The sequence below is a fragment of the Ambystoma mexicanum genome, chromosome 4p (genome assembly GCF_040938575.1).
Source record: "Ambystoma mexicanum isolate Mex_15411 chromosome 4p, UKY_AmexF1_1, whole genome shotgun sequence".
In the NCBI taxonomy this organism is placed as follows: Eukaryota; Metazoa; Chordata; class Amphibia; order Caudata; family Ambystomatidae; genus Ambystoma; species Ambystoma mexicanum.
In genome coordinates this window covers 162,759,160-162,781,814 of record NC_090927.1, presented here as the reverse complement: position 1 = coordinate 162,781,814, position 22,655 = coordinate 162,759,160, and the positions used below count along the sequence as shown (strand labels likewise).

General features: G+C 43.8%; 1 protein-coding gene across 1 annotated transcript in view; it reads right to left on the bottom strand.

Moving 5' to 3' along the window:
• Nucleotides 1-3,039: 3,039 nt before the first annotated feature.
• LOC138453097 (small ribosomal subunit protein RACK1-like) overlaps nt 3,040-22,655 on the bottom strand; it is a 269,185-nt gene continuing 249,569 nt past the window's right edge. The window contains exon 8 of the mRNA XM_069605613.1: nt 3,040-3,319. Coding sequence (XP_069461714.1) covers nt 3,200-3,319 — 120 coding nt within the window. The 3' untranslated portion in view covers nt 3,040-3,199. The remainder of the gene's footprint in view (nt 3,320-22,655) is intronic.

Sequence of the window (22,655 nt, the reverse complement as noted above, 5' to 3'; positions counted from 1 at the left end):
TCTGTAGTTACACGTCACACTGGTTGTCATGCAGTAGTGGATGGTTGATTTAGTCTTGTAGTTGAAAGCAGTCGCCCCACAGCCTTCAACAATATTGGCCACAAGGTACTACAGAATTTATTCTCAACATGGGATACCACACTCCAGTAATGGTTCACTTCATCCTCTCAAACTGTCAGTTTGGAGCGATGAACCCCTTTAGAGCGATATATGCAAAAAGAAGAGAAAGGAAAATACAGAATATAACTCCAACACGTGACTGGTTCTTATTCAAAACCTATAGTATTGTCCTGAAAAAAATTGACCCACTAGATTATTCATAAAATTACAAATTCAATTGTATTATACATTCAAACACATTTTTTAATATAGTACAAATCTAAAACAGTTCTACAAAAACGAAACCCAAAAGAAATGGATAATACAATACACAAATCACCTTATATATGATACTTATACACATTAAGAAATACATAAACCTAAAAACAGTCAATCTACCACAACATGATAATAGATAAATCCCCACTGGTCCAATTTGTGTGAAACCAATTGTCAGCCCAACATGTTTCTGTCCCTAGCACCACAATGGTTGGATATTTATCAGGGGCTACCCACTGAAGATCTTTAATAAAGCATCCGATTCTTGTATTGAGAGTGGGTTGAAGTTCACATATATTGACGTTGGGGGGAAATACCTTCGATCAATGTATTCCAAACATCAAAGGCGACCATAAAGGAGGAAAAGAAAAGAAACAGTCACTACTACTACACATTCATCTACATAACCCAGAGAAAAACGTTATCGAGTCTCATCTGGTCATTGTGCACAAAAACACAAACCTCAGGTTTGAAAAAGGTACCAGCTTGTTGTGCATGGTAACGCCATATCACTGGGAGATTAATTTTTCGATCCTATCAATTAGAACTTCTTTATTGAAAAGCGGTCTGACATTGGCCACTGAACATCGCTGCAAGAAACACAAACACAAAATGACCTAGTCATTAATCAAAGGGAGATTACCACATCAGCCTCCTTTTAATATTTACGTTCATAGTAAAAGAGAGACAGAAGTACTGCGTGAGTATGCCCTCATTATAGTGGCACACCTTCACGCGACCAGCACCACTCCTGTGCGTGCGTCGACTTTACAGATGAACAAACTATTCACCAACATTAGCGGCAGCTGTCTGGAATGCCCAGGTGGTCGTCAACTATAGCCAGAGGGGAAATCAAAACTAAAACTGTTACTAAGATGAAAAAACACTCTCACCCATCTCCAAGCACCAATGATTGTCATATGAGCGAAAGGGCAGTCCCTAGAGTAAGAGGAAACGGATTTTCTACATATAACCTAATCAATCTCACCCATCTCCAAACACCAATGAGTGTCAACACGCGAGACACAGTAGTCTGTAGAGAGGGAAACTGTTTTTCCTAACATTTAGTTACCCACACACCAAGGCTGCAACAATCTATAGTGAAAAAGATCAAACTTTAGTAGTGCCAGAATCACACTAAGCCCAGACATAACAGCTTCTTAATAGGTGGGGAGACCTGATTTACTCCAGAAAGCGCCAAACACATGAGTGTGGTCTCCCAAACAAAGGTAGCAGACTATTTGCATACCGCCGCACTTGACTTGATGAAGAGCCATGAAACAAAAAAAACGCACCAAAGCTCAAGGGGTCTCCAAAAGAGTATCAGACTTGCACGGCAGACGTGTTAGGAGGGTCAGGTGAAGGTACAATTACCTAGAAGCTATGTCTCAAAACTAACCGCATACCACACCGTGCACCTCCAAGCCTTGTCAACTAAGACATACGGGAGTGAAAATACACCTAGTCCCCTTATGTGAAAAGGGCACACGCCGAACACTCATATAATGCGAAGACAGATACGTAACATTAGGCAAAACCTTGTCGCCAGCGGTCACACAAATGTTCAAAACGCTTTCTAAGACCCAGCTGTCAAAATATTTGCAAAGAAGACATATGGCTGTGTTTGATGTTTATTAGATCTTAATTATCAGAACTATATTAAAACATGTTTACGAATTTATAATAGCATTTAATTTGTAATGTTATGAATATGCTAGTGAGTCAATTTTTTCAGGACCATACTATAGGTTTTGAATAAGAAACAGTCGCGTGTTGGAGTTATATACTGTATTTTCCTTTCTCTTCTTTTTGCATATACATTCTGTCAACCCCAGGAAGTAGAGGGGGGTGATCTGTTTTGTGGGCAGCTACTAACTGGTTATTATTGGCCCCCCTAGAGCTCTGCCAGTGAAATGAGCAGTACCACAAGGGGCCATCCGTGAACGTCCTGGTCACCAATCCTTGAAACATAGTCCCTTCAATACGGCAGAGAAACACAACTATATGTCAAAGTCTGCAATATCAAGACATCCTTTAACTCAAAATAATGCCTCACACAGATACCAAGCATGTACCCAAGGCTCAATAATGACAAAACAAAAATCATTCCCATTGCTAACAAACAAGCACAAATTCAAGGTTGGTCATCAGTGGTGAATTTGGATGGCCGGACAACCAAACACCTTACAAGTGTTCAATATCTTGATTTTATCTACAACAAAAAAAATGGAAGACAGAAGCACAGAAAGAAAGAGGAAAACAAAGAAGAAAACATGAAAGAAAAGAGAATGAGGAAACTGCAAGAAAGAAAAAAGTGAGAGCAAGAACGGAAGGAAGCTAGAAAGAAATAGAATACAAGAGAATAAGAAACACATAAAACAAAAGAATAAATAGGAAAACCAATCGGAACAATAAGGAGAAAAATAAAGAACGAATGAAAGAAATAAAAAACAGACAAAAAAGAAAAAAATCGAAAGCGTAAGAAAACATGTTTGGAATATTCGAAAGTTTATGAATACTGGGAAGCTCCTTGCTGGAGAACACACATAATATTAAAAGAGCAGTTGACGTGGCAAACCACGCAAAGACTTGCTGTTCGTTTCATTTAGTGCAATATACATTTTTATTTTTATATTTGAGAAAAAAAGGTTTGTGCAAAAGTAGAACTCAAGTGGGGTACTTTAATAAAAGTGGTTGAAATCCGAAGCATAAGGCGGCTCCAGGTCCATTTACATCAGCCAGTCATAAACACATTGCCGGTCTATTGGAGACATTCCTGTTTGTTGAGACTGTTTCTCCGTGCCTTTGAGGTTACAGCCCATTAACACAGCTCAGCAATACGAAGATTCCCTCCAACTCCGGCCACGGCAACAACGTGACCATCACGTGTCACATCCATCGTCTGCACTGTTTTGTTTGGTAGCGAAACCTCACCAAGAACCTGGGATTAATAGGAAAAGCGATTAGCACGACCTTATCCTGTCCCAAGGACTCGGTTTAAACGCTAACAATACATAGAGCCTGCAATAGTTCTTAATGTGTTTCAACTCATTTAATAAGCAGTGCTGGTATTGGTAACACAGGCATGTTTAAAAGAATGGGCAGAGCAGATGAAAATCAAAAAAATCAGGGGGATATGGGACAAGGCTTGACTATCCAGGCAAGATGGGCATGAAATTAAACTGTGGTGATCGTTAAAGTGCCCGACAAAACAAGCCGGCCCCGCCGGCACCAACAAACAGTACTGCACTACTGGGTTATATACCAAGCCCAGTGCTGTTGTAAAGCTCACAGCTGCTCTTGAGCTAGGTTCACACTATAAACCATAAAATAAAAACTATCCCTCCATTTTCGGGGAATGTCTCTGAAAGAGAAAGGCTGCCTTTTACATAAAACACAATGTAGCACACAAGTGCATGGCCACAAGGAAATGTCTAGTTTTGTCTATTTCTAAGCAGTTTTCTGCGAGTTAATGGCTGAACTGTAAATTACCCCAGGAGTGATAAAAATGGCTTAACCATGTGCCTCCAGCTACTTCATTTATAAGCAATGTGTGGGCCCTCACAGCTGTTCCTTGCACTGAAGTACTGACAGAAACAAGCATTACCAAAGCTAACAGTTTTGGCTTGTGTATAGGTATGAGGCATTTGCCACACACGGACATATGCCAAGGTACCAACCCCATTTTCCGCCTCTGCCCATACTTCCAAGGGTATTACACACACTGACGTGAACAGGTGTCACATAATACTGGTAGCCTCTTTCTGGCCGAAATATTCTAGTATTCATACCTCCTGGGATGGACAGGGACCTCAAAAACCTGAAATGCCAGCTCCCTGGCCCCTGCCCAGTCAGCTGACATGGTTTTACATACGGACCCTCAATCGCTTGTCTTGGCAGCTTGGTCCCTGAGGACACACTCTGTGGCTGCATATGGCTGTCTGAAAGAAAAGAGATCATGAAGGCCGCCAGGTAAGGGACCACCAGATCTCAATAAGCAAATAAATCGACACCTTTCTGCCATAGCTGCCTGGGGAAAATGGCGAATGTGGATGACTTCTTGCCCTTTATGGCAGGCTTGGCAGAATATGCAGTGTCTGTGGACGTCTGAAAAATGTACTTGGCAGCAAAGGGAGCCGATCTAAACCACCAAAATAAAGCAGTGTCCTTAGCGACCCCTTCAGTGGCTGCTGGGACTTCACCCACTGAGAATGAGGCCCCACGGCGCTGGGATCTCCACTCTGTAATGGCGGCGCTCATGCGCAGGCCTTTCGAGCCTTCAGCCTCAGTTTTGAAGTTGGTACCTCTGAAAACCGCCTTTCTAGTAGCACGCAGACGCTCGGAATTGCAGGCCTTATGCGGGCTGACCCTTACATCATTGTTCACAAGAAAAAGGTTGCAATTAAAACTAACCCACGCTTTTTGCCCAAGACTATATATAACCAGTTTCTATATCGATGAAGACATTTCACTGCCCATTTTCTACCCATGCCCTAGCACAGAGCCGAAAAGGAGCCTGCACACTCTGGATGTGGCGCCTGCACACTCTGGATGTGGCAAGAGCATTACAATTCTACCCTGTAGGAATGAAGGATATTTGAAAAGGAACACAGCTGTGTTTGGCAATGGGGCAACAGCGCCTCAATCCTCAGCATTGAAAGCCTATTTAGCACAGTGGATGGTTTCTGTGACACAAGACACATGCGAGTCACATGTCTCCATGCACACATGTTGAGGGGAAAACCAGCCTCTGCTGCTTTTCAGGGACCCTGCTCTCTAGCAGGATATGTGCTAGGCTGCCACACTTGCATTATCCGTTCTTCCTCTAAGCACTTGCCACTCGACGACAGCTCGAGGAACGACACAGCCTTTGGGCAGGTAGCTCTAAAGAATCGTTTTTTGCTTACTGTTACCATAAGTATTCTTGTGCGGGAGACTACTCCCGAGTCTTTGGTTTTCTTTGCTAGAATAACTGAGATGAGGGAGATTATTCCTGAGACGTTGTGGTCAGATTCGCAACAATTACTGAGGCAAGGGAGAACACTCCCAAATCCTTAATTTACTTTGCTTCCTCTTACCGCAATCACTGCGACGACGGAGATCACTCCCGATGCTTTGAGCTTTGCAAGAATTACTGAGACGTGGTTCCTGTTACATCTTTCTTCCTGGGACCACGTCGCTGGTTCTTCCTGGGAGGCTTGGACCGCTCTTCTGCTTTTGTGGCTTCTCTCAGCCACGCTTTAGTTATGCAGGGCCTCAAGTTCACCGGTATCAGCGTTAAGGGACCTACCGGTGAACCTCGTTGAGGTCATGTCACTGTCAACCGGATGATCACCTCTGTATTGGTCGGGCCTCCTTCCAGCTCCCGAAGGCTTCCTCCAACCTTGCATCATCACCCTCTCAACTGAGGACGTGTTTCTCCATCCAGCGTCGTGGGTTTGAACTTCCCGGGGAGGTGCGTCTTCAACGCTGGCTTTTCTCTGCTTTCCCAGATTCCCTTTCAAGCAGTCCTTTGTTTTTATGGTCTGTAGAAGGGTTCTCCTCAGTGCAATGTCAATGACCCTTGTCTGTGTCGATGATGCACTCTCCAGGTCTCCCTCTTCTCAGTACTTTGGAGAGTAATCATCTCCTTAACAGTATTTTCATAAAACAATGAATTAGGTTTAATAGGAAGACAAGGAGGACAAGGAGTAGTGTCACAATAACATACAGTGGTACTGTCAGAGGCTTTTCTTTCGATCTTAGACATTTTGGGTACTCAAAATATAAGCGGGTTTGCGAATTCCACCATGGGACGGGAGTCACCATCCCTATGAGGGAAGTCCCTCCCTGTGTGGTCCTCCGGCTTTTTTTTACCACCACTAGTGGGAACAAAAAAATAAACATAAATATCAGGTAGCAGCCTCACCTCCCTATTCTCACAGGAAAGGGCTCCCCATGGAGAGAAGTGACGTGATCCCACGATTCGTCACAGGTGCCAGTGAATCGCATATGCTGACAGGCGTTTGCCCCTTCTTGGTCTGGTGCCACAATGGAATGTAATACTGAATTAGTCCTTTGTGGGACCTCAAACCGCAGCCCAAAAAGCTCCAGGAATAAAAGGAAAAAGGTCTTCATGAGCCCTTGTTAGGCAGAATCCTGTGCAGTGCCCTTAGGGGCCACTACACACAATTAAGACTACAGGTGGCAATACATGTTTTGCCTTTGGTACAAGCCTGTACTACTATGTTAAATTGGTAGCAGTAGTGGAGCAGCCAGGCTTATCTCAAGGGTATATGAGCAGTAGCAAAGATTATACAAAGGGACCACAATTACTGTGACTCAAACAAACACTGACTCAAGGTTTCAGGTAGAAAAATATAAGTATATTTATTTTTAAACCATTTGTTATAAACACAAAACTTCTATTAAATTCAAAACCACACGTAAAATATACTACAACTAACCAATTCACTTTGTACGGTATGACTCAAGGTAAGTACCCTGTGTTTGAATGGACCGGTGTTATGAAACAAGACACATTACCGTGAATATGATTGCGATCACTTTTTGACAGTTTGGTCTACTAAATAACCGCGTATCCGTGACAAGAAATGCTACCAGGGCAAAAAAACACTTCGCACCTGAGATACCCAGAGGGAGTTGGAGTCAAAAATCATAGGCAATATTATAGTTTGCCAGACAGAATCGAAGAACATTCATAGACAGGAATTCAAGAGTCAAAGGGCCGGAGCCAGGGTCAAGTGACACCAGGTGCCTGTTGTCGAGGATCACACAGTCGGACAGTTCACGATTCAACGTAGCCAAGAGTACTTTGATATTGTCAATGTTCGGAAGCAAAAGTTATAAGAAGGAGGGAAGACAAGGGCAAGCCTTGGAGATGAAGAAAAGAGATTCACCCTAATTCCTCAAGCAGAACACAGTACCTTATTCAGTGGAGAAGCTGGTGCCCTGGCAGTTGTTCCTGTTGGTTTCCCGCAGACCCACGGTTCCTGGAGCTTCGATGTGAAGGAGGATGTCTGGAGGGGCCTGCACCACACAGGGATGAAGCCGGCGGCAGCGACGATGAATAAAAGGGGCGCTCCGTAAAAACAGGAGAGGCACTTCAGATGGCTATCCGGACCACTACAGCAGTGTGTAACGATTTCGACCAAGAAGAGGATCCTCTGGCTGTGGAAGATGAGCTGGGTATCCCCACCAAGCTCAAAGGAAGAAGACTCCGGACTGGATCTTCTCTGGTCGTCGAAGGGTAGATAGCTCAGGACTGCAGCAGGGCTTCACCGGGACGGGGTAGTTGCAGCAATTCACTTCTTCTCTGCTTCTCTTCGGTTCCTTGTAGTTCCAGTGGCGACTCTCTGACTTCTAGCCCAAGAGACCTGCCTTTTTTGCGAAAATCCCCCATTCACACAGCCTGGCTGTCAATCACGCAGAAGGGGGGTTGTCCGGCCCGGACAACCACCTCAGCCAATCATGGCAAAGTGCAACTTGGGTCTCCTAGGATACCCTGTGCAGGGGTGACTACACCCCTCCCTCACATTCAGCCCACCTAGACACCCAGGCGCCTAGAGGAGGGCTTCTGAGCAGAAGCCCGCCAAAAGACGGTGAACAAAGGAGGCAAACCTGGTTTGCCGCGCAAAGTAAGACACAAGAAGGACTTCATGGAGAATAAACCCGACCGGAGCCAAAAGAAAAAGTATTTGGTCAAGTGGGTTTAAGTTCGAGGCTAATATAATAGCCTAAAACAATACCACGTTTATCTAATATAATCGTGGTAGAAAAGTTAGGGTAGATACCACTGCCACCAGCCAAGTCTAAATGTAAAAGAGCGAAACAATGCTCTAGGAGGTACAGATACAAAGGGATACGAAGTAACCCTTTCCAGTACACAATGGAAGATGGGGTGTACTGGATCTGTGGTAAATTGACTAAGTAAAGTTAATGGCAACTTTATCCTTTTCTGGGGGACTGTAGTCAGCCCCAGAAATGGAGTCGGTGGGAAGTCTAAAAGACAACCCTGTGTTACTGCACTGAAGGTGCTGTGTAACACACAAAAGAAGGGGGCTACTGAAGTGGTGTACTTCAGAGTCCACAATCATAAAAACAGGTAAAAGACACATGGCAAAACATGGGTAAGAGTGGGGGAAAAGCTCACACTCTTAACAAGTGAAAGAAATATACTCCAGAAGTCCAGCAAAGCTGCTGGGGGACTCACTAGATGAGGGAAATTAGCCATAGATTAGCATTCTTCCTAACACTCCTCTCGCATTGGGGGATGCCCTGCAAGTGGTCCCCCAACAAAGGTGCCTTTATCAATAAAGCTTGCCTTATTTTTCATATTCAGATAGGCTCCTATTACGATGAAGTTAGTTTTAGCAGGAGTCTACATACACCCATGGTTCTAGCAGGTCTGTTAACAAAGGAGAGTACATCATGCACAGGTTTTCCACCTCTATGAAAAGGAATTAAAAGAAAACAGTTAGCTATATTTTTCCATTGATATGAAAACTAGCAACCATATTTTTTCAATAAGCTTGGGTTAGTTTTAAATACGTTTTCCTTTTGAAAAGTTAAAAAAGTATCACCCATGCATAAGGCCTGCAGTTCTCTCAGAAGCAGTGAGTGAGAAAGGGTGTTTGTGAAGGCGAGGCTAGTAGCGAGGCAAGACAGGAGAACGATTGGTTTGGCCATAATGATGCACAGAGCTAAAGGTAAAAGTAAATGAATGCAGAGCTCTACCATAATCCAATCCAGTCCAACTTGGAGCATGCTTTAGTCCTGTGCATTACTACTGGCAAAACAGCCTCTTTCTCTTATATTGCCATAATCATTATTCTCAATATAATTGTTTGTAAATACACTATCTGTTTAGTTTTCACTTCTTTGGATGCCAACAGTCCCTTGAAGTTCCTTTAGCGCATTGGGGAATGAAACATGTTAGGCACGGCCTAGTCCGGGAAACATTATGTCGACATTCTTCATAGTATACTGGCATGAAGGATTTATTCAAATTGATTTCATTGCCCAGAAGGTTTCTGTAACATCAGAACTAAGATCCATATTTGACATGGTTGACTTGAGAGTCTTAGGAGTATACTGTTAGAAGAAAGGGGTATATGTGTTTTCATGTATATTGTTGTAAATTGCACACATGTTTCAATATGGTTTATTGATACAATGTTTGAATGTACTATACTGGATATGAATATTTATAAATATTTGATTTATATATGCAAAGAGAATCTTCTAAACAGATGGTGCATTTATTTCATGTTAATTTGATCTTTGTTGCAATAATTGCCATATGAGGTATAGAGCAGAGACATAGGGCAGCGCCCTGAAGGAGATTGCTGTTGTAGTTTTTTATGTAGTACAGCTGGGTGTTCTCTCCTTCAGATATCTGACCAACTTTCAGTCAGACCCTGGAATCCCTCTCAGTAGAGAACACGTTTCAGAATCAAATCACCCAATGGTCACTCTCATCTGAGCTCTGGGTGAGCCAACAAGCAACCATCTCCCTAAGCAGGATGCCGCACGCGCGGATCATCTGTCACCATCACTGGCCTGCAGTGACTAGCATGGACCCAAACGAGACATTCTGCACCGCAAATTATCTCGCCAACTTGGCGGAGAGACAGTCCCTTCTCCCATGCATCCAAACAGAGATCCAGCACCTGGGCTGGAAAGAATGACACAGTGGTGCCGGTGCCTTTGGGTGAAACCTCTCAGACATGCTGATGAACACATTTCACAACTTTGACAAACTCGTAGCAATAGTGCAGTATCATGTCATCCATCATGTCATCCATTAGCTGGACACTGCCTTGGCTCAAAGGCAACGGCAGAACCTCTGGTAAGGGCATCTACATGGCACTGACAATTGTATGGACTTGATCCTAAACACTGGTTAGCAGTATCACAGCGAGTGGCTGCGCACCTGGCCACCACAAGCCAGTTTTGTTTTTCAGAATCCCATTGTGTTTGCCCACCACCATGTTGATTGTGGATAAGGGCAATTGAGCTTCTGCTCCAGTTGTAGTACTTTGCAGAGCTCTTGTATTAATGTCCCCACTGGTTACGGATGGTAAGGGAATGGCGCGTCTGCTCAATCTGTAATACTTGTGGAGCTCATATTAATTTCCTGGTGACTTGTGCTCCTCAATCACCTAACACTCTCTGGCACATCAAAGCCAGGGATAAAGTCACGTATTGGAGACTTGCTACAGCCTGCGGGACTTACGAGCTGGGAACGCATTTATCCATTTTAAAAACACATTGAGGATGCACAGTACATAGTTATAGCCTCTGCACTGTATTTTTGCAAATGGAGTCCAGTGGGTAAATGGGCTCCCTCTTAAACAATTATGCTATTGGCCACATTCTGTTGCCGACAGATAAGAGACTGGCGACATAACTGTTCTGCCACTTGCGGAATACGGGGCTAGCTAGCATTTTGGTTGTAGCACCTGAGTTTCTATCTGGGGCTACAGCCAAAAGACCGGGGGCTATAGCCCCCTTAGCCCCCCCTACCCCTAGCAACGCCTCTACTTGCAAAGTTGGGTTATCGTGCCCCTCTTTTGCAACATGCACCACATCATGGAGTATGCGTTCAAAATAAAACAAAAACGATTTGGTAACACCTAAACGGCCTTCACAGGATCGCCAAAGCGCGTATCATTGCTCTGCTGCCTGCATTTCTCTCAGTGTCTGGAGCTGCTTCCCGAGGTCCTCTTACTCGAGCTTTGGTGTAAAGCGGAAGAGTAGACGGTGATTGGCTTTGTGGTATTACATTTTGTGCTAGGGAAGAAGCGGAAAGGGTAACCCCCTCACTGTTTCATTTGTAAGGCTATTTCCTAAGCCGACCTCTCTTAGGGCTTTGCGTGCAACGCATCTCATGATCACGGATTGTGAGGGTAACATTAATGATTCTAGAAGGGCATTAACATGGTGTGCATTCTTAATGCGCGTGCCCTTTCTTTCCAGAGAATCCTGTAATTGTGCACTATTCCAAATGCATAGCGCAAGTCTGTCAAAATGGTCACCCACTCCTTTTCTGCTCTAGTGGAAGCCATTCTCAAGTCGACCAGTTTAACGCACATCCGGGACGTGTCCACGCTCAATCACTGCATGTGCCGTGTGGCCCGATTTTAATTCTCTCGTCTCGTTCCTTACACAAGGCCCCTCCACATAATACTCTTCCTCTGAGTTTAATAACGTGACTTGTGAAAAGTCTGGCTGATTTAGGGGTGTTCCCCTACCTGTTGGACATGGCAACAGTGAGGCTGGAGTTAACACCGAACATTGTGAAAGAGGTATATTGGTTGCATTCACACTCACATGAGCTCATGTTTAGTATGTCTGAATAATATTACATGTTGCCTTTTCTTTTTGAGAACAGTTCGGTTGCTGCATATGGCACTTCCACAATAAGGGACGATCCTAGCAATATATTCTCTGAGCTTTGCACCACTTGTGTGGCAGTAGCTACTGGAAACCCTCCCACCACAGGATCTAATGCTGTACTATAGTAAGCAATTGGTCAATTTATATCAACATGCTTCCTGGTCAACACTGCCTGTGCATATCCCTTTATCATGGCAATACGACTTGACCAAGCACCTAGTGCCAACATGATCCCTAATCTGGTCCTCAGGCACCTAAACGCGCCGTGAAGAAACAGCATGGGGCATGCTGCTGGGCTTTCCTGTGCCCGGGATAGAGGCTAATGTCAGGCTCACACGTTATGGGCCTTCATGTATTTCTCTGACAAAATGTCTAATGCCCTGCAACAGTGCAGAGGTGAGTAGAGGCTACACCGACTTCTCAGCCTCACACTACAAACCAACAACGATTCCAATCATTAAGGTGAAACAGGCAGAGTAAGAAATATACCTCCTTCTCTTTTGTGGTAACGTGGGCCAAGGGGTGTGAACGTGATAACAATAGCAACACAAGTAACAATAGTGCAAAGACCCCAAACTAAAAGAATGTCCAATCAAGGCTCTATAAAATGCATATATTCTTTAAACAAATACGCTCTAGACAAACCCCTGTGGAGAGAACAGAAACCTCATACCATATACTGTTATAGCACTCTGAACTGTAGCAGTGGTGAAGAGGCAAGACATTTCAACAATGTCACTCTGAAGAAGGGTATGTCTTTAGGAAAAGGTGCAAAAGGGTGGCTTACCCGTCACTATTGTTCCAAAAGTACCAGGAGGACGAAACATACCTCCCTTCTCAACACAATACAAAATGGCGTCAGAATAAAACCACATACATGCACAAATCATACACATCAGACCCATCAACCAGATGAGCAAACACACAAATGAGCAAAGGGCAAATCATAACATTGATCATAAAGAAGAACAAGTAGAAGTCCCCCACAAAAAAAACACAGCAGAAGACAAGAGGGTACATACACACGGTACCATTGTGGAACGCGCATTCACAATGCAAGTCCTAACATCCACTCATGCTCAGGGCAAAGCACCCCAAACCCAAAACTGCAGCATAAAACACGACGATCACCGGGTACCACTTGTTGATAAACCCGCAACACCCCTTGAACAAAACTGGATTTCCCTTGATCCAACAATAAAGGGCCAAGTGCAGAGATCGCACATAGAGGCAAGACAGGGGGAGGGCTGTGTGAGGTCATGCAACCACAAAGATGAAAACTACAGGCAGTGGATGTTGGTGTACAGAGACATGCAGGGAGATACACACCCCTACCCCCTGACAAAACGGGTTCCAGGTGAGAGGGAATGACCTTAACAAATCAGCAGTCTCGTACCACTTACCTGCCAAAAGCACACATAACTACAACATCCCAATGTGACAGCCTAGCCACACATGGCAACACTGTGTCTATACGCTAAGGCTACCCACACCAGATCACGGAGAAGACACCACATGAGAATACAACCAAACTAGAGACAAGTGCCCAATCAGCAACAAAATAAAAAAAACACACACGCACTACAAACAGTGCAAAAGGCAGCGGAGCACCCACACAACCACAGACTGTGCATGTATACAATCTACACACAAAACACTCAAAATATTACAATGGAACAATAAAGAGATAATTTCACATTGTTGCAAAAATCAAAACAGCATAGTAGCATATAAACCATCTTCGTTGTTGCGTTTTACGATCTTTGCTAATTGTACTAACTACTTTGCTAATAGTTCTGCAAGAAACAGGTTGAAGAATTTAAGGTGTCATATAGAGCCATGAAAACATGTAAAATGAGTAAAAAACACGCTGAAGAGGGACACAACAAGAAGGGAGATCTCCCACGACAGAATAGGCAGGCTATACAATCTGGTATCCAGTGATAATAACGAATTGGAAATAACGAAATACATTTTAAACGAACCCTGAATACTGAAAAATAACTTTTTTTTGTAAACAATATGTATGGGGGTTGGGTGAAGGATTACAATGGGTGGGGAGGGGTTTGGGGGTAGGGTTATAAACTCAGGGAAACAGCGTTTGGGGGGTAACCCCCGCCCCAAAAAGAAAATAATTCAGTATGTTTTCGGTATGTAGTGATCTTTAAAAATGTTTTTGTTATTTCATTTTTCATTCAGATCACAGTGATCCTACAATCCTACTACCTTCGAGACCTGGGGACCTTACTCAGGGCCATACCACAAGCCACAAAGCACATGCATTCATATCCAGGACCAGCTAAAAGGGTAAACTAATAATGTGTATTAATTTATTTATTTGGTGTTTTATTTACAAGCGGCAACTCACCAAATGGCTTCAAAAGTATTGGTTACAGTCTCTGAGCCAAGTAGGGTTTCATCGACAGTCATTTGTTCGATGGGTTTTTTAATGAATATTTAACAAAAAAACTCATTGAAATTCATTTTGGGTGGGTTCACCCTCCCAAAGCCCCCCATCCTCTATAGATTTTTTACTATTTACTATTCCCGAGCCCCCATCCCTTATATACGCCTTCCCACCCTCCCTATATTTTTCGATGAGTGTTATCCTTAAAAAATATTGGTAAAAAACCCATCGGAAAAACAAAACTTGATGATAGGACGCTTTACTCCAGGTAGATGACAACTCAAATAGGAAGAAATGACAATAGGAGGATTAGTTAATCAACAAAGTACTTTGCAGAGAGTAGTGTGAGGGGGTAGGCCTTGGCAGGTGAAGTGGCAGAGTTTCTTGGTTTCACTCGACGATTCCCTCAGGAGGAGGCACCCCCCCCCCCCCTTGGAAGAAGGAGCCACTGGGATGTTGATTCTGCGAGAATAATGGAACCAAAGTCTTTCTGAAGTGCAGCAGTTTGGCTCTTTGCAGTGCTCTCTTTTGGTGGACGATTTCTCAGACTGTAGAAGTCATGGGTAAATGAAACTTGCTTCGGGCTACTTAAAGGTTTGGCAGATGAGAGTAAGAAGCCTGGCACCCTTCGGTGGCGACGGGTGCATAGGTCACTTTTGGTGTCAGGTTTCAGAATATAAGTGACTTTCGGTTCTTCGTTGCTGCAGCCACAGCATGGACCTCTGGATGGCTTCTGACAACTTGGAATCGACCACTGGATTGAACCACGGACACTTACCAAGTCTGGCCTCTTGTGACGTCTTAGTTAGCTTCAGATGGCGGGAAACCCACCTAGAGACCTTCTTCTGCACTCACGACTCTCACTCACAGATAATGTTGTCAGTGATGAGGACACCGATGTCCCTTGAAATGTTATTATGTAGTTTGGAGCTGTCGCAGCTCTGGGTGCCCAGCAGCTCTATGCCAGGGTACCCCCTATTCTGGGCAATAGACAACATTGGCTTCCAGTGGTCACGAAACGCACCTCCGGACCATGGGTGACACCAATGGACTTCTTCGACTCGAGATGTCCGGGCACTCTTCAGGACTCACCAAGACCCCTTCTCCAGATGGCAGACACAGGACTGGCTTCCAGGCTACCTCTCATGAAGAGTTGCAGTTTGCACGATGGTCCCTCGTAGCTTAAGGAGAGGTCTCCTTTGCAGGTCTTCTCTGGATCAGTCCTTGGAAGAACATAGCAGCTTTTGCATTACATTGATGAAAATGAAGCAGCAGACTTCTCCTCCAGCTGGGCTTCAAGGAACAGGTTCTTCTTGCTTCAGCTTGGACTTCAGCTTCTGAACAAATTGGTGAGCGAGAGGCCCAGAGATATACACATCTGTACCGCATTCACACTGGCTGAGCCAGGCTCAGGCATCCAATCACGCAGAAGGGCATTCATGCAGGCAGGCAGCCAATCAGGCTCACAGGCATTCAGGCCATTCACTCCACCCAGACACCCATAGCAAAGAATGTGGATTGGGGTAAGTACCCAGCCTTTCAGCACACTACACCGCATTCCTGTCAGTTTCCATCAGGGCTGTCTAATTAATTGTGTTACATACACAGAAACCACACACCCACAACACAAAATGTGAGTTCCTTCAGACTCCATTCATACAGGTCCAACCTCTAGGGTGTACCCATAACTCACAGCCCATGGGGAAGGCTCCAGTCATTCTGACAGGAGGCAGCTCCAGAGACATATATGGTGTTTCCACCCGACAGTCACTTAGGAGGAAGGGGACAGAGACAGGGTTTTCCAGGACTCTGGGGAATAATTTAAAAGGCAAAAGAAAACGAGGCATTTTGCCTTTGTGTAGGAATCCATTGATTTCTATGGCTGGGCCTGGGTATCCCAAAATGGAGGATACTGAGAGCCACTGCCAAGTCAGCATGTAGCTGCCACCAGCCCATACCCTGCTAAGTGGGCAACACACATGTGCCCAAAAACACACATAAGGAGTAAAAGGGGATACCCCCACCCATGGGTGCCATACGGGTATCCTATGGCTGTTATTCACCAAAAGATAAATGAAGAGCTGCACTGCCAGAGGTCCAGGCTGGACCTCAATGGCAGACAAAAAAAAAGGAAAACAAACAGAAGTGGTAGGACAAGGACTAGGAGGCCCTGTCCCTCCATTAGGCAATAACAGCATCACACAAGGCATTTTAAAACTAATACACCTGGCCATTTTGTTTATGGCTTTTCATTTGTTTGATTGGGTAATGAGCAGCCAAAATATCTGTTCTGCCTACATAGGGTCTATGCAGAGCTACCAATACTTCTTGGTCTGAATGGATTCATGTTTAGAGTAGATGCAGTTTTTCTAGACACCTTAATCCACATCAGTGTATGTGTGGGAGACAGCAGGCCATTCTAGGGATCTAAACTTACCTTATGGGATGTCTGATTACCCTGCTGCTGCCATACTGGTAGTGATGCTTTTTATCTGCTGCTATGCTTACCGAGGAGCCTGCTGTGCATCCGCCAAATCTTCTGCTTTCGTGGAACAAAAAACATGCACTCCTTCAGGTATTCTTTGTTGCTGGACTGTTCCTGCTGCTCTGTGCCAAAACTTTCACCTGAGCTCGCTTTATCCTGTTCTTCAGGATTACCCTGGTGCCCCCTCGCCGCCACTGCTGCCGTTGTACCTTCCTCAGTGTGCATCAACGTGCAGTAACGTAAAGAGGACCCTATTAATGTTGGGCCCTGTGGTTTTGGCCATGGAACCAACTGAGCCAATGGAAATCGAAATGAAGCAAGAGAGCCATATAGCTAGAACCAATCCCAACATCCTGGGTGACCCCTGCACCTGTACTTCCTGTACCTCCTCTGCACCACTCCACAGCTGGGTCACCAGGTCTGGTTATTCTGACCCCTTTATGATATGATATATGGCATTTTTAACGCGCCTATACACAAGTGTTTCAAGGCGCGACGAGGCGGGGGGGAACAAGGGGAAGACAGACAACAATCCTACTAGGCCAGGTGTCATTCAGATCACGCAAGTGCAGGGGTAGGGGGAAGTGAAAAAGTGTAAGGGGAAGAGGAGGGGGGAAGTGCAGTAAAGGGTAAGAAGAATAAAAATAAATAATAGCTGTTGGCAAGTGCAAGGTAAGTGCAGACAAGTGCTGGGAAGGGGGGGCTATAAGGATACAGAGACAGTCCCGCAGTGCAGGGTTGCCAGGGAGGCAGTGCAAGTGGAGAGTGGCTGGCCCAAGGACCGAGGTAGGTGAGAGTGGCCCAGTTGCAGATTCAGTGCAGTTTCAGTGAAGAATTTAGCAGGGGAGATTGGGACAGGGAGAGAGAAAGCAGAAGCAAAGAGGAAGGTTTTGAGGTGCTTCCGGAACTGGAGATGGTTCTCCTCAAGTTTCAGGGAGGCAGGAAGGTTGTTCCAGAGGGAGGCCCCTGCCGCGGAGAGAGATCTACCCCCAGCTCGTTGCTTGGCGAAACGGCTGACCCTGAGGGAGTTGGAGACGGATGAGCGAAGAGCTCGAGAAGGAAGATATTTAGGAAGAGAGAGTTGAAGGTATTTAGGCCCCAGGCCCCAGAAGGCCTTGTTGACAATGTAGAGGGTTTTGAACTTAATCCTCGCAGCCACTGGGAGCCAGTGTAGAGATTTCAGTCCTGGAGAGATACGGTCCCTGGGCTTAAGGCCAAGGACAAGTCTCGCAGTCCTGTTCTGGATGAGTTGCAGAGGGCGGAGAGTGGAGGCAGGCAGATTTAGATAGAGGCTGTTACAGTAGTCCAGCTTCGAGAGAACCAGGACTCGGGAGACAGTGAGCTTCTGGGGGAAGGAGAGGAAAGGAAGAATACCTCTGAGGAGGTGCAGCTGGTAGTGTGACTTCTAGAGACGTCAGATATATGAGGAGAGAAGGAGAGTGTGGAGTCGAAGATGACCCCAAGGTTTTTTGCCTTGCAGGTAGGAGCAGGAAGAGGGCCAAGAGAGGCCGGCCAGAGAGCTGCAGGGAAGGAGGAAGTGGGTGTGCTGATGAGTAGAATCTCAGTCTTACTGGCATTAAGGCAGAGGTCATTGGCGGCACACCATTCCTGGATAGCAGAAAGGCAGTCAGAGATGAGGGAAGGAGAGGAGGAGGCCGAGGGTAGCCTGAAAATGAGCTGGGTATCATCTGCATAGCACAGAAAGTTGGGGCAGAGAGCGACGATGCAGTGGGCAAGGAGTGCCAGATACTGGTTGAACAGCCAGGGAGAGAGATTAGATCCCTGGGGGACACCACAGGTAGAGAAAAAGATGTCAGAGATCCTGTATCCTTTCCTGTCACTGGCCCTGTATTTCTAGGTCTTTGGCACTGTGTGCAATCTTTCAGCCCCCCTGAACATGCCATTCCTATATAGTGGGTGTGTGTTTCCACTCTGTAGTGATCCCTCAGCAGACCTCTGGTCAGGATAGTTTGTCTGGGGGAAACCCCTAGAATCCCCAGACAGCGACTAGATGGTTGTTGTTTCTTTCACTCTAGTGGACTAAAATGTAAGTAGAAAGTGCTTACATTTTCACTGTAACCACAAGCGAATTATTGGGTTGCCATTAAAACCCATGGACACACTTTCTAGATCTTTTTAAAGTGCCTAACAGCATCAGAGACAATTACCGAACTGTGAAACCTACTGTGTATTTGTTTCCCATGTGGCCATGTATTTTTAGAAGCATCAAATGTATTTTTCCAATTTTCCTGTGATTTTATGTATCTTATCAAATGAAAAATCACTGTAGCCCACTTTCTTTAGCCCTTACAAATTAGAAAGTATTGTGCACCTATCTTTTTCTACTGGTTTTTAGGGGTGAGTGGGGGCTTTCGTCTAACCTTTACAGTTTTTAATGTGTGTATATACTTACATGAGTTGATATGATATGATAGGTTATTTATAACATTCTTAATACCCAGATGTTTGTAAGCGCAGACCTGGGGATTGAACCTATGGTGCTCTGTGTTGTCTTGATTCCAAGGCGAGCACGTTGGCCCGAGCTATCCTCCCAAGATATAAAACAGAGTATACATTTTTCAGTATGTTACGTCTGGATTATTTTATATAGTTGAATGAGACTAACTGTACCTTTATAGCACCCCTCTTCCCTCCTAAAGGTGAAGCCTAAATGCTCTGTCAACTTGGTGGACACCATGAGCACTTTTCTTGATCCCCTCACCAAAGGGCTACAGAAAAACATTATGGGCCAAGTAAACATATATGTGTCCTTCCATGGGACTACTGTAAGAAATGGACTCGGCCATCTTAGACAAGTTTTTTTGAAGTGGCATTATTGGCCCAATGGACAAAACCAACATAACCGCATTCCGTTAAGGCAATACTAGCATATATTGGCAAATACATAATGGATAGGTCTTCTGACAGTGGCAATACCGGCATACTGGGCAAAGCCAACATGAGTGTGTTCTAACAGATCAATAATGGCAGGCATTAGAAAAAAAAAATCTCATACCTTCCATATATTGTGGCAATTGTTCCATTACTGGGCACAGATAGCATAAATGTTAACTCATAACCTTACACTAGAGGAATACTGATATGTCATGTGGACACACCATGAAAATGTGCAGGAAACTCCTCCTGTGCACTGTTGGGAACATGGAATTTATTGGATATTTTCATGTGTTTACCTATAAAAAAAAAAAGGACTGTACATTGTATGGCTTTTAACCAAAAGCTTAAACAAATTATTATAAATAAGTGCTATAAAAACAACTTTTCAACCCATTATGTTAAATATCTCATGGGGGGATTAATCACCCAAAGAGGTACCTAAACAATTAATGTTTGTTACGCTTCACACTGGCTAGCTGGAGCTTATGCAATCAGCGACTTAAAGGACACTTTTTTCTCTTTGTTATTTCAACTACTTTAAGTGTAATGTGCCCTTCTGTGCATTCTTTATTGACTGTAAGCAGGCAAAGATAAAAGTCTTAGGCCAGCAAGTTCTGCATTCTGAAAAGGTAAGCTCCTTGTAACTTTAAACAGGGTCTAGAGGAACTGGTCATTTTCTTGCATTTTTCTACTTTTGATCCAATACAAACATACATATGCGGACAATGAAAAGCATTCTTGAAAATCTTGGTAATAATAATAATAATAATAATAATAATAATAATAATAATAACAATAACAATAATACGGTATTGAGGAGAGTGGGAAAAACTGAAAACCCAATGTGAAGAGGCAGATGTGCACGTCATCTATACTGCCGGCCCCCGCACCTACGTCATATTGGAGGAACAACAGGAAGACACTGTATGTAACCAGGTATCATCCTAATACTGCATCAATGATATGAGAGACGTTATGCGCTATCCAGGCTGTGAAAATTGATAGGAAGTATGGACGTTTCTCTATAAAAACCAGCCATTGCATATTAAGAAGGCAAGATCATTCCAAAATTGATCCATGGTCTGGAGTTGGTTGACGGTGCAGTTTTAAAGGCTCTAGATGCCATTGAAGCAAAAAGTTGGGAAAAATTTTAAGTATACCTAATGCGCTACCACTGGCAGCTATCAAGATTCGAGTTGGGTTTGGTTTCAATGAAGTGACGAATGGAATGTACTTGCACTATTTGCCAAACTAGTTGATCCACTCCGGGCAACTCTATATGATTTACTGGGAAAGCAATTGTTGGGGTTAAAGAACAAAACAAAATTACCTTTCTCAGTTTGAGGAGAACGCCCTTTGGATTCTGAATAATTTGCTGATGGATAGTGCGTCCTTGTTATCCAACCCAATGAGAGTGAAGAAAGCCCTATTTGATTATAATTGCGTCTGTATTACAGACTCTCTTCACTCATACCCTTTGTTGCACAATCTAGTATTGGACCATAGAAGGCGGGGGGCCCCAACAACGATTCTGCTACAATTTCCAAATAAAGGTTATTGTAATATTTTGCTGCGATTAAGGTGGAACCACTTATTGACAAAGGAGATTTTGGTAAGAAGGGGAAGGCTGCAATCTATGGATAATAATGGCAGATTTTGTAAATCTGACCAGATTGAGAATGACCGACATTTGGTTTTGGACTGCGCAGCTTTAAATTCAATGAAGTGGAAGTACCTTTTTAATGCAATGAGTCAAGCTAGTCATTGGTGGTCGATTAACTGCAACTACACCTGGAACAGATGTGTAAACATCAACTCCGTCAGGGAGGGTTTGGCAGTGGCAGGATTTATTAAAACCCTGAACCTAACAAATTGTGTCTGATGAATTGCTGAAGTCTTACCTTGCAACACCAGGATGGCAGTTTTGGTGCTTATTTACCTTTGTTTTATACTGTATTGATGAATGTTATTTGAAGTTTTATTGACTTACTCTGGAAGGTGCTTGTGAATCTTGTCTGATGAATTTCTGAATGGCAATTTTTATCACTTAATTGATAGCATGTTTTTAGTGATTAAGTATTGTATAATTCTGTGTGTTTTAATCTTCATTTTTATTTTCTTTTGTACCAGCGGGATCTTAAATGTTTTCCTTGTAATGATTGTGTTGGACTCTTAAATTTGCACTCTCTAATGTTTTAAATGATGGTATGTGTTTAATGATGAATTAATGTACAATTTTGTGTGTTTCAATTTTCATTTTTCTTTTGTACCAGCAGGATCTCTATCATCTTTTTGTAATCACTGTTTGGACCTTTAAAACAATAGTTACGCTCAATATGTTTGCATTTTTTCGATGTATGTATTGATTTGTGTTTTTATTTCGATTTTGTAAAGGTTTGTTGTAAACCAATTGCAAATAAAATAAAATAATAAGTGCTGTAAAAATAATCAACCCATTATGTTAAATATCTCATGGAGGGTTAATCACCCAAAGAGCTACGATTCATACTGGCTAGCTGAAGCTTATGCAATCCGCGGCTTATAGGACAAGTTTTCTTTCTCAGTTATTTCAACTACTTTAAGTGTAATGTGCCCTTTTAGCATTCTTTAAAGTCACAAAGAGCTTACCTTTTCAGAATGCAGAACTTGCTGGCCTGAAACTTGTATCTTTCTCAGCTTACAGTCAAAAAACAGGGTCTAGAGGAAGTCGTCATTTGCTTGTATTTTTCTACTTTTGATTCAATACAAACAAATACATATGCGGAACAATGAAAATCCTTCTTGAAAATCTTGATATTAAGGAGTGGGAAAAACTGAACAGCCAATGTAGAGCGGCAGATGTGCACATCATCTATGGTGCTCACTCCCTCACCTCCGTCATATTAGAGGAACAACAGGAGGACACTGTGTATGACACCAGGTATCATCCCGATACTGCATCGAAGATACGAGAGACGTTATGTTATGCGCTCACTCAAATGTATCGAATGTACCCTTGCACTGACGTGGTAGAAGGATGCCTGCAGACACCTTTGAACATAGAAGAGCTATAAGTGAAATCTGACAGATGAAAAGTTACGTCATGAA